This window comes from Notolepis coatsorum, assembly GCF_963971535.1.
Source record: "Notolepis coatsorum genome assembly, chromosome: 11".
NCBI lineage: Eukaryota > Metazoa > Chordata > Actinopteri > Aulopiformes > Paralepididae > Notolepis > Notolepis coatsorum.
The window spans coordinates 95,102,368-95,115,583 of record NC_140175.1 but is presented as its reverse complement, the minus strand read 5'-3'; the positions used below and the strand labels follow the sequence as shown (position 1 = coordinate 95,115,583).

The window sequence follows — 13,216 nt, the reverse complement described above, 5'->3', positions numbered from 1 at the left end:
AGCCTTCGGCTTCAAACCTATCCTTTTCGTTTGTTTATTTGTAAAAAAATTCGAAAGATTATTTGTTTGTTTATTTATTTGTATTTGTAAACATTCGAAATAAAATAATTAATTCATTCAAGCTACAGAAGATGGCCACAAACGATAGTACGAGTGATGAAGAGGATGAAACGGTTACAATTAAAACTTGGCCCACAATGGAATGAGTTTGAGACCCCTGGTCTATCCCTTGCAATAAAAAAAAGTGTTTACTTTTATTTTTTTAGTACTTAAGTACATTTTAAAGTAGAAACTTTTGGACTTTTACTCAAGTACCTTTTCAGCCAGATACTCTGACTTTGACTTGAGTAAGATTTTGAGATGGTACCCATACTTTCACTTAAGTATAATTTCTGGGTCCTTTCACACCCCTGCTGGTGTGTGAACTACAGACGGTGTCGGCTGGGGAGCAGAGCCTGGTGTGTGAACTACAGACAGTGTCAGCTGGGGAGCAGAGCCTGGTGTGTGAACTACAGACAGTGTCGGCTGGGGAGCAGAGCCTGGTGTGTGAACTACAGACAGTGTCGGCTGGGGAGCAGAGCCTGGTGTGTGAACTACAGACAGTGTCGGCTGGGGAGCAGAGCCTGGTGTGTGTGAACTACAGACAGTGTCAGCTGGGGAGCAGAGCCTGGTGTGTCGTGAACTACAGACGGTGTCGGCTGGGGAGCAGAGCCTGGTGTGTGTGAACTACAGACGGTGTCGGCTGGGGAGCAGAGCCTGGTGTGTGAACTACAGACAGTGTCGGCTGGGGAGCAGAGCCTGGTGGGTGTGAACTACAGACGGTGTCGGCTGGGGAGCAGAGCCTGGTGTGTGAACTACAGACGGTGTCGGCTGGGGAGCAGAGCCTGGTGTGTGAACTACAACAAGCAGCTCCATCCTGCAGACTACTGGCTTCCCATTTTCCTCAAGACTGCAAAGATGTCGTCCGTCTTGCGAGGAAGAAAAATACTCTGTAAAAATGTCAAATGTGATGCGATGCGTGAGCCAACAAACCATACTTTTGGTTTAGCAGTAGAAGCATTTATTATTACATTTTTAGTGTTTCTCTTCAAAATAAATATATGGTACAACATGTTGAAATAAAACAAATAAAAGCCTAATAATGGAATAAAACTTTTTTTTTTTTTTTACAAAATGCAGCAAACAAATATCAAGTATTGTGCAGTTCTTCTCTTCCCTTGAATGAGCTGGAGGCAGAATTCGTCACGGTAGGGCAGCTCCTAAGAGGACCAGAGAGGCTACATTTAAATCTGATCTCCGACCAGCCAGAACCCAGTGTTTTTGGTAAAGGAGCAGCAGAGATGACATGGCGTCGGCAGCACTTACTGTAGTGCCGTGGTGGATGTCATAGCGAGGCCAGTGCACTGACCTCAGACCGGTTGGGTTCAGCGGGGCTTGTTGTGACCCGCCTTGACATCTCCAAGGGCTCGTTCAGGTAATACAGATTATAGTGGACAGTAGTATGATGCATAATAGATCGGCGGGTATAATGCACTGAGCCCCGGGGAGCTTGCTGCTGTTTGGGATACATACTGGTACTATTACTGGTACTATGTTCCTTGCAGTAAAAAAAAAGAAAATACCTCATGAGACCGCTCTCTTCCACCATCGTGATGGCAACTCTCACCTCCAACACTTGTGAAAACAGCAGTAGTGGTGGCGGTGTTTTGCGCCATTCTTCTGTTGCATGACGTTTTTTAAAGCATAATCCGGAGAGAGTAAACACATTCAGAGCGAGATGCACGAAAAACACGCACACAACCCCCCACTCCCGACCCCCCCCCCCCCCCCCCCCCCCCCCCCACCCCCACAAAAATAAAAACACACAAACGCACCCAGTCACTCCTGCAGCACAAACACACTCATAGAAAACAAGACTCAACAGTACCGGTCTCAAAACATCCCTTTCGTACTTAAAAAAAAAAAAACTCTTAAAGAGAGAACGTTTGTTCAAAGATCCCTCTTGGTAAAAGCACTGAAATGGTGGCCAGTAACTTAGCAGCTACCGGTGAATACATAAAGAGCCTCCCGTCTGAAAGAGACTGAAGGAATCACAGCAGCAGGGTTTTTGTTTTTTTTGCCAGGCTGGAATAGCAAAAAAAACATTTCAGTAGTTCCTGTTAGTCTGTAATACTATTACATATACGTTCACTGATGCCTGTCTGTAGTTGCACTTAAGTGTCAGTAGTCCTTCAGCGGTAGTAGTACCTACCTCCTATAGCAGTCCATCGTAGAGGGGATTTAGTGACATTACTACACCGATGAACCTAATATTTCAAAACATAAAAGTGCCACATGCAAAAAAATAAATAAATAAGAAGAAAACCTAACAAAAGTCAAATAAAAACTAAAACATTAGTAGAGTGCATTCAGTTGGAAGGTGTTTCATACAAATTATCTCAACACTACGGAGACGGACCTCTCCACCTATCAGAAGGCTAGAACACACCTACACAGTGATAGACCCCCCCCTTCCCGTAACCGGCAGGCCCAACCGGCAGGCTAACAGGTCTCATGTCAATCATCTCTGCGACTATCGGGTCCCGCCCAACAGTCGTAGTACTAGCTGTAGTAGTAGCAGTAGTAGCAGTAATAGTAATAGTAGTAGTAGTATAACCCCCAACCACCAGAGGAGCCCTCTCTCTCTCTCTCTCTCTCTCCCTCCTCTCTCCCTCACTTCCTCCGGGCGCTGCCGGGTCTCCTCGCCTGCCACAGGGTGTTGTGGATGGTCAAGGCGTCCACGGTGACCGACACGGACTTGGCGGGGATGGCGTTGAACTGCTTGCGCTCCGAGCTGTACTTGTACAACTTGTCGATCATCTTGGGGCCGATGGCGCGCGGACCCGTGCCGCAGAACTTGACGATCTCCTCTGTGTTGGGCGAGTAGCAGTAGACGCTGCGGTACTGGCAGCCACCGTCGCGGAACAGAATCATCAGGTGGTTGGACTCGCACCTCTCCAGCTCCTGTCGCAGAGGGAGACGAGGAAATTGGGGGGGGGGGGGTGATGTGTCGTTAGTCGCTATGAAAAAACGGACGGCTCCGATCCGTTAAAGGCGCTGTAAGTGGTGTTTTTGTTTGTTTGTTAAAATAGCGCTACATTCTGACAGCCATTACTGATATAGAGTGTTTGGTCAGTAACATCCGCTCTGCAGTAAACAGAAGATACATTTCCTGGTATCCCGTTCCCACTTTATCCAATCAAGAGAGATTTTTTTATTTTTTAACTTGTGTAAACTATGGATTAGTCGGTCGCAGTCAATCAGCACCTGCTAACGGGTCGGACCCTTTAGCTCAGCTGGTTAGTGCGGCTGCCTGTGGATCCTATGGTCACAGGTTCAAATCTCTCGGTTACATTGGTGACAGCGGTGGGATCTCACTTTCCAGTGAATCTGAATCAGGTTCACGTAGCAATGGGGGTGGGATCTCAGTGCCTTAACCCCTGGGATAGTGCGCGTGGGGACCAAAGAACGTGCAAGGGCGCACTTTCTCGGGGGGAGGACGTATGTAAACTATGGATTAGTCGGTCTCAGTCAACCAGCACCTGCTAACAGGTCGGACCCTTTAGCTCAGCTGGTTAGTGCGGCTGCCTGTAGATCCTATGGTCACAGGTTCAAATCTCTCTGTTACACTTATTTCAAGGAATTTGCTTATTGCACTGGCAGACATGTGTACTTGTTTCAAGCACATCTTTGTTTAAAACTAGTTTTTATTTCAAATTTTTGTCAGACACTTTTTGCAGTGTGGAGTTCTCTCTCCTGATTGGATAAAGTGGGAACGGGATACCAGAAGATGTATTTTCTGTTTAATGCAGTGCGGAGGGACTGGGAGACCCATGTTACCGACCAAACACTCTATATCAGTGATGGCTTTTGGAATGTAAGAGTTACCATTTTAAAATGTTGACGACTAATTCTAACCAAAGAAAACACCACTTACAGCACCTTTTAAGTGTTTTGAATAACGATCACAATAAAACAATAGAATAGTCACGTTTTCTGTACAGATGCCATTGAGCTTTTAATTGGGTGTAAGATTCAAGAGATTCAAGATTCAAGAGGTTTATTTGTCACATACAGTGAAATGCAGGTGGTCATGCCCGCTTCGATTGTGCAATAATACTAATAATAAAATAGACAGATAATAAAAAGACATAAGATGGGCATGATAAAATAGACACTATTTTATCATCATATCAGTGTCATATCAGACACTATAGCCGCACTACCAAAACGGTTAACCCTTTTCACTGCGACAATACACAGACGTTCACGGCGACCGTCGGTTGTGTGAAAGTAAAGGGTTAACCGTCTGTCGTGTGGCAGTGAAAGGGTTAAAGTCTTAGTCGCCGTCTCGTCTAAACCTCACGGATGTTCAAGCACACTGACCTCCAGGACCAGGTTCTTCTGGGACTCGTTCACCTTGCCGGCGAGGCAGCAGTGGGCGACGGCGTTCATGATGATGTGCTTGTTGGACTTGGAGCTCGGTTCCTTGAAGAGCTTGGGACCTAACGACAGAATATCACACGGGATTTCAAGTTTAGCGCTTTACGTTTATTACATTTTAGTCATTTAGCCAACGCTTTTATCCAAAGCGACAGATTGTGAACAACAAGTCAGCAGGAGGGGTGCACCCCGAATTTGTACGAAGTGGGTTTCTTCACTTCACTAACAGGAGAAATGTTAAACCATCCCGAGTACTCATACATAATAGGTGCGGATTTTAATGCCATTTGGAACCCAAGGATGGACAAAACTTACCTTTCCTTCTCCAGCGAACAAAAGAATTCATCTAAAGCATTAAAAGATTGGTCAAAATCAACAGGAGTAACTGATTTATGGCGTTCACTTAACCCCTTGACCCGCAAGTACTCCTGTCGTTCGGCGAGACACAACACACTATCCAGAATTGATTACGTCTTTGCATCCCCGAGAATATTTGATAAATACGAAGTGGAAATGACACCCAATGCGCTATCAGATCACTGCTACTTAATCCTGAAAGCAACATTTGGTACATTATCTACCCGGGCCCCAAGATGGCGTTTTAATTCGATGCTGCTTAACAACAAGGAATTCATTACACAAATTAAAGAAGCTCTCACAGTATTCCTACAAGTTAATGCTAACTCGGTGCAAGATCCCAGAATATTATGGATGTCGGTAAAGAGTATGATCAAGGATTTCTCGGATAGATTTACCTCCATATTGCGCAAAAATCAAAACACAAAACTGTCTGAAAAAGAAACGCTTTACTCAACGCTTTTTAATTCTTTAAAATACAACAACTCTACTAGACTAGATAACCAAGTTAACATTCTAAAGACCGAGATCAAAGCAATTTACAGACAAAAATCGGAATTGCAAATACGCAGCACTAGACAACAGCAGTACTTCCAAGGTTCTAAACCTAGTCACCTTTTAGCCATGCGACTAAGAATTAATGCAAAATTTGCAGATATAACTGCCATTAGGAAACAACAAGCTCTAGTAACAGAACCCAAAATAATAAACGATACATTCAAAGAATTCTACTCCGATTTATATAACTCAGAAACGACCTTTGATCAAGACAAATTAGACACATATCTTAATCAAATTACTCTCCCTAAACTTACAGATGAAGACGCTAAACAGTTAGAAGTACCGATCACATTAGAAGAACTCAAGAAGGCCATATCCGGAATGAAAAACGGCAAAGCTCCGGGAATTGACGGTATCCCATCAGAAATGTACATTTCTTGCTGGGACATATTTGGACCCTTATTACTAAATATGATCTTATACTCAGTCAAAGAGGGAAGCTTCATCGAACACCAAAATACCGCACTCATTTCAGTTCTTCACAAAAAAGACAAAGACCCCACTGAATGCGGTAGTTACCGTCCTTTAAGCCTCCTCGGAACCGATGTCAAACTGTACTCTAAGATATTAGCCATCAGATTGCAAAAGCATATGACGTCTTTAGTTCATACGGACCAAACAGGCTTCATAAAAGGTCGCCTGATCAATGATAACATAAGGCGAATACTGCACGTACTAGATACAGACAAAGAGGACATCACACCTAAGGCGATACTATCCCTGGATACTATGAAAGCATTTGACAGGTTGGAATGGTCGTTTCTATGGGCAGTATTGGAAAGGATGGGGTTAGGAAAAGGTTTCATTGATATGATTAAAGTACTATACAAGGACCCATCGGCCATGATTACAACAGGCACAATCATCTCCAAAATCTTTCCGGTATCACGCTCTGCCAGACAGGGTTGCCCTCTTAGTCCCGGACTATTCAATTTATCATTAGAGCCTTTAGCACAATATATAAGACAATCCCAATCCATAGAACCAATCGTAATCAAGGGCACACAACAAAAAATTAGTTTATATGCGGACGACGTAATATTGTTCATGCAAAACCCCAACACCACATTGCCTCATCTGCTCAAGTTGATTGAGAACTTTGGTGATTTATCGGGATTTAAGATAAATTGGCCGAAGTCGGCTTTCCTTCCACTTAACACCCCTGCAAAAAAAGATATAACCCTCCCAGGTGCGATACCGATGGTAAAACATTTCAGATGCTTGGGAGTGGAAATATTCCCCACCATAAGACAAACGGTGAAGCACAATTACACAAAAATACAGAACAAAATCAAGGACGACCTGGACAGGTGGGCAAAACTTAAAAACTCAGTACAGGCAAGGATATCAATAGTTAAGATGGATGTATTACCAAGAATCAATTTCTTCAGCTCAATGCTTCCGTTACCTCCTCCAGAGGGCTACTGGAAAAGATTACAAACCTCCACATACAAATTTATTTGGAATAACAAACCACCTCGCATAAAAAGATCCACCGCACAGAGAAGTAAAGCAGACGGTGGCATGGCAGTCCCAGATTTTTTACAATATTTTAATGCCTTCACATTAAGACCATTGAAGAAGATATGGTTTGACCCCGAGGCTTTGGTATCTTGGAGAAAATTAGAAGAAAACATAGTAGCCCCACAGAGATTGAAAGACATAGCATACACTAAACTTTCAATCAAGCATTGTGAGCGAGAATTTGGCCCAATAATAACCCATGCAATCAGGACATGGCGGGAAACTCAAAGGAAATTTCCTAACAATCAAGTATGGCATAATCACACTCCCATATTCAATAACAATGCTCTCTTAATGGGAAAACGACCTATAAGATTCCCTGTATGGGAAGAAAGAGGCATACACTCATTAGGGGATATTTTTAATAACAAGGGCCTCTGTAGTTATGTCGAAATATGCATAAAGTTTAACCTCACCGAGTCCACATGGCTTTTTTACATACAGTTAAAACTTTGTATGAGATCCCACGGTGTTCCATTACACATACCAATTGAACACCACAGATACCACAAATTTTTCTATGACAGAAATACATTGGGAGGTTTTGTATCAGGTTTTTATTCACAATTACTAACGTCCTCGTACGAAACCCTTCAACTAGACAATGTCTGGAGGAGGGATATACCAGACCTGGAAAATGACTTTGATTGGCAAGGAGCCTGGGCAAATGTCCGACTTACATCAAGGAACCCGGATCATCAACAAATCAATCTGAACTATATTCACAGGACATACTTGACTCCTATAAGGCTGTGCAAAATGGGGCTTATACAAAACTCCAAATGCTCCCAATGTACAAATGGGGACGAAGGAACATTTATGCACATGTATTGGGACTGCCCACCAGTTAAGACATTCTGGGAAGATGTGTCCCAACAATTATCAATACTCGTATTTTGGAATATACCTGTACACCCCGCTGTATTGCTATTGAATGATGTTTTTGAGTTTGCAGTGAACCCACAACTAAAAAGATTGGTTTTATCGGGTATCACAGTAGCTAAAAAACTGATTGCATCACGTTGGTTTCAACCGGAAAAAATGTGCCGGAAAGTGTGGTTTCTTACATATCTTGATGTGATATATCAAGAAATATCAACAGCAAGAATTCTAGGGCTCAATGAATCCAAAATGTTAATGTGGTTAGAAGTGGTGGAGAGAATAAAAGCTAGCCTATAATGGTGATGTCTGGTTAGGAGTGAGGGATAATGGAGGTACTATCCAAGAGGGGGTCCGGGGGGGGGGGGATTTGAGCTGGAGCATATGTGTGTAGGGTTTTAGAAAATAGGTATTCGGGGTATATTATATACTAACATTTATATAATTGTAACTTCGCTGGATATACACGGTATACGGTTAAAATGTTATTATTGACTATTTTTGTTTTATCCTGTTTCTGTACTTGCATATATTTTAACCACCTTTACTGAAAGTTTCATTATACATTGTGTGTTGAGTACTGACTTTTAATAAGTTTTGTTTTGCAATAATAAAAAAAATTAAAAAAAAAAAACAAGTCAGCAGGAGGGGTGCACCTCTGAACAACAAGTCAGCAGGAGGGGTGCACCTCTGTACAACAAGTCAGCAGGAGGGGTGCACCTCTGAACAACAAGTCAGCAGGAGGGGTGCACCTCTGTACAACAAGTCAGCAGGAGGGGTGCACCTCTGAACAACAAGTCAGCAGGAGGGGTGCACCTCTGAACAACAAGTCAGCAGGAGGGGTGCACCTCTGTACAACAAGTCAGCAGGAGGGGTGCACCTCTGAACAACAAGTCAGTAGGAAGGGTGCACCTCTGAACAACAAGTCAGCAGGAAGGGTGCACCTCTTCTGTCTTCAACTGTCTTCACTCACAATCAGCGTTACTGACGGTCTTCACTCACAATCAGCATTAATGACGGTCTTCACTCACAATCAGCATTAATGACGGTCTTCACTCTCTCAAATCAGCATTAATGACGGTCTTCACTCACAATCAGCATTAATGACGGTCTTCACTCTCTCAAATCAGCATTAATGACGGTCTTCACTCACAATCAGCATTAATGACGGTCTTCACTCTCTCAAATCAGCGTTACTGACGGTCTTCACTCACAATCAGCATTAATGACGGTCTTCACTCTCTCAAATCAGCGTTACTGAATACTACATTCTGGTAATCTTACCGCATGTAGGATGAAAGCCGGATGACTGGAACGCAGTAACAAAAGACTCTCGTGATGTGAGCGGCCGAGGGCCGGGTGGTAGAATGATTATCAAGGTACAGTATTACCATCATGATTCCATGCAAATGTTGTATGCGTTTTCCCGTTGTCAACGCTAATATTTATTCATTTGAAAACACATGTATCTAGAAGTGGTAGCTTGCATGAGTATTTCTGGATGAAAATGGAAGGAAATCTTTTACTGAAAAGAGCCCCAAGACGATAGTTGACAAAGAAGTCTGTCATTCACACTGGGGGAAAAGAAACACTGTCAAATATCTTTACCGTGATTAAATATTGTGTGATATGATATTTTGAACATATCGCCCGTCCCTAGTGATACCTACCCCCCCCCCCCCCCCCCCCCAACGCACATGTCCAAGAAATACTGTTGTTTTTCCTCTTGTATAATCACAACAACAGAAGTGAAGAACTTCTTCCTGTCATTATTTGTAGTAGTTCCTTTACTTTATTTTCTCTAAACATGAAGCCGTATGGCATAAGTGCCTACTTCGGTGTCTATCTGTAGATCTGCTTGTATGCATTATGAATGAATGTTCCTTGTGTGTGTTTGGGGGGGGGGGTATTTTATATAGATGTAATCTCAGTATAATTTTGCTTCTTGGTGAATGCCACATACAAGCCCCTAGACTAGAGGGTTTTTAGGCAGTGGTGGCCCGTGGGTGCTTCGCCACTAGGGGCGCTATACCAAACATTTTGCAAACATGTACAGTACCACGCAACAGACTCATGGCAAGACGTGAGCGATTCGACTCACGCTCACGGCAATGAATCGGCTCTTATGAACGAGTCGCTCAGCTGTTACTACAACAACACACAACCAGTCAAATAAAGTATAGTCTAGACTCTAATTCACAACTTGAAACACAATATATAAATAGAAAAGTTAGAAACAAAACTCGCCCCGTCTCCAAACACAGGCAGATCTCTCCCTCTCTCCTTCTCTCTCTCACACACAGCGCGACGTGGAATCGATTCGTTACACAATCAGACCTATTATATACCAAGAATAACTTCAGTATGAGTACAGGGCTGTACACATATTTTGCATATTGTTAAACGAGCCAAGGCTAGCTATTAAACTATCGATATGAATCGAAAATCTGGGACCCTGATGTAAACAAGACAAACGTCTTTCTCTGGTCTGCATCCCCTTAACAATTGTGTGTATTGAGCCGTACTGTATTGTACCCATTCTGCAATCTGTTAATAAAGTTCTCATTCATTCATTCATTCAAACATAGACGATATTGAACAAGCCATAATCCACGTATTTTCAATCCAAACGCGAGAGAGAGAGAGAGAGAGAGAGAGAGAGAGAGAGAGAGAGAGACTCACTGTTTAGTTGACACGTCCAGGGCAGGAGGGCTTGCCTTGATAAAGTAGTGTATCACTGTTGATGTATTCCAGACCACTGTCCACTGTGTCCAGACTGCATCCGCCATATAGCTTGTTAGCCAAGTGTTAGCTTGTTAGCAGCACCACACAACAGTCACAAGTACTTCATTCCTTTGTCCATTTCCGCTCGAACAGACTGCAAACTACCTGGCATTCTATCGCCATGCTCTAAGACAAACTCTAACCTTAACCAACTTTGAAAGAGTGCCTAAGCTTAACAGTCTAAAGAACTTGCAGTCACGGCACGCTCTAAGACAAACAACCTAGGACCAACCTAGGAACCAACCTAGGAAGCTAGAAGCTAGAATTGGAACATTAGAAATTGGATTCGGCCAATCAGAGATCGTCTCTGTGAAATTCTGCTACGGAAAAAAATACTGGCGTCGGCCAATCAGAGAGCGTCTCCGCGAAATGCGGCTACAGAAATTCTTGACGCTACTGGCTAGACCGCTTCAAATCGCGCCCGGATTCCAACATAATAGTCATATTTCAACGCACAACGCGTTATGCACTGATTGGCTGTGACGGATACAGCGATCAAACTGTGACGCGCACTCAGAGCGCTATCGCGTCTAGCCCGGGCCGAGAAATACAAAAAAATAAAAAAAATAAAAAAAACGTGATGTCACTTCCTGCTCAGGAAAACGAGTGTTTTTTTATTTGAGATAATAACGTTATATTGTGCATTGGAAATACAAATACTTAAAATGAGTAAATATTATTCATTTTAAACATGTTTATATTATTTATAGGGCTATAAAACTAAAAACTAAAAAGTTTTATTTTCTTCTTCTGTGATTTAACAGCAGGTGGGTCGGCGCCCTTGCGCCCCTAGTGGCAGAGCCGCCACTGTTTTTAGGCAATTCTCCTTCACATCTCTGTGTGGATTATATTGTATTATATGTAATTGTTTTTATATGTGTAAATAAACAAAACAGAAACAAGCAGATATTGGTGTGTTTTGCGTCTCGTGTCACTTCTTCTTCTCACCGTTGTACTCCGCGGCGGAGGTGACGGAGGAGGCGGTGGAGCCGTTCTCCCAGTCCCTCTCCATGGTCCTGCTGGAGGCCCTGCTCAGCATGGGGAAGGACTCCACGGAGCACACAGAGCCAGCCCTGGAAGACACACACCGTTACACACACACACACACACACATGGGGAAGGACTCCACGGAGCACACCGAGCCAGCCCTGGAAGACACACACCGTTACACACACACACATGGGGAAGGACTCCACAGAGCACACCGAGCCAGCCCTGGAAGACACACACCGTTACACACACACACACACACACACACATGGGGAAGGACTCCACTGAGCACACCGAGCCAGCCCTGGAAGACACACACCGTTATACACACACACACACACACACACACACACACACACATGGGGAAGGACTCCACGGAGCACACGGAGCCAGCCCTGGAAGACACACACCGTCACGTTACACACACACACACACCGAGCCAGCCCTGGAAGACACACACCGTCACGTTACACACACACACACACACACACACACACCGAGCCAGCCCTGGAAGACACACACTGTCACGTTACACACACACACACACACACCGAGCCAGCCCTGGAAGACACACACCATCACGTTACACGTTACACACACACACACACACACACACACACACATGGGGAAGGATGCCACAGAGCACACGGAGCCAGCCCTGGAAGACACACACCGTCACGTTACACACACACACACACAGAGCAAGCCCTGGAAGACACACACTGTCACGTTACACACACACACACACCGAGCCAGCCCTGGAAGACACACACCGTCACGTTACACACACACACACACAGAGCAAGCCCTGGAAGACACACACTGTCACGTTACACACACACACACACCGAGCCAGCCCTGGAAGACACACACCCGTTACACACACACACACACACACACACACCGAGCCAGCCCTGGAAGACACACACCAGTTACACACACACACACACACACACACAGAGCCAGCCCTGGAAGACACACACCCGTTACACACACACACACAGAGCCAGCCCTGGAAGACACACACCCGTTACATGCACACACACACACACACACACACACACATGGTCCTGCTGCCCTGGAAGACACACACCCGTTACACACACACACACACACACATGGGGAAGGACTCCAATGAGTACACGGAGCCAGCCCTGGAAGACACACACCCGTCACGTTACACACTCTCACACACACACACACACACACATGCACACACACGACAAAATCAGAGTGTATTCTCTCTTTCTCAAACACACACACACACACACACATGCAGTAATTGGTATTGAACTGGTATGCAACATCAAAGAACCACACATGATGTGAACTGCGCTCCTCTCACCTCTGTGACTCCGCCCCTCCGGAGGTGACGCTGCCTGCCTCGGTGGCCAGTGAGAGGGTGGATCCTCTGTAGTTACAGCTCAGGTCGGCTGCAAGTGGAAGCGACGGCAGGGTTTAAAATCTGCCCTCTTCGCTAAAACAGTACCAAACTTCTAACACCCCCCCCCCCCCCCCACACCCGTCCTCACATCGCTGACCCCCACCCACCCACCCGTCCCAATGCTTTCATTGGAGTGTCAGGCAATGAAACATAATTTTACTCTAAATAGTAACAGTGTTTGACAGACACGTGCAC

The 13,216-nt window shown here is 44.5% G+C and overlaps 1 protein-coding gene across 1 annotated transcript in view; it reads right to left on the bottom strand.

The window, feature by feature from the left end:
• Positions 1 to 2,712: 2,712 nt before the first annotated feature.
• camsap1a (calmodulin regulated spectrin-associated protein 1a) overlaps positions 2,713 to 13,216 on the bottom strand; it is a gene marked incomplete at both ends in the record, with an annotated part of 82,399 nt that continues 71,895 nt past the window's right edge. Inside the window, 4 exons of the mRNA XM_084325009.1 lie at positions 2,713 to 3,003; positions 4,426 to 4,544; positions 11,536 to 11,660; positions 12,923 to 13,010. Of these exons, the coding sequence (XP_084181135.1) occupies positions 2,713 to 3,003; positions 4,426 to 4,544; positions 11,536 to 11,660; positions 12,923 to 13,010 (623 nt within the window). The remainder of the gene's footprint in view (positions 3,004 to 4,425; positions 4,545 to 11,535; positions 11,661 to 12,922; positions 13,011 to 13,216) is intronic.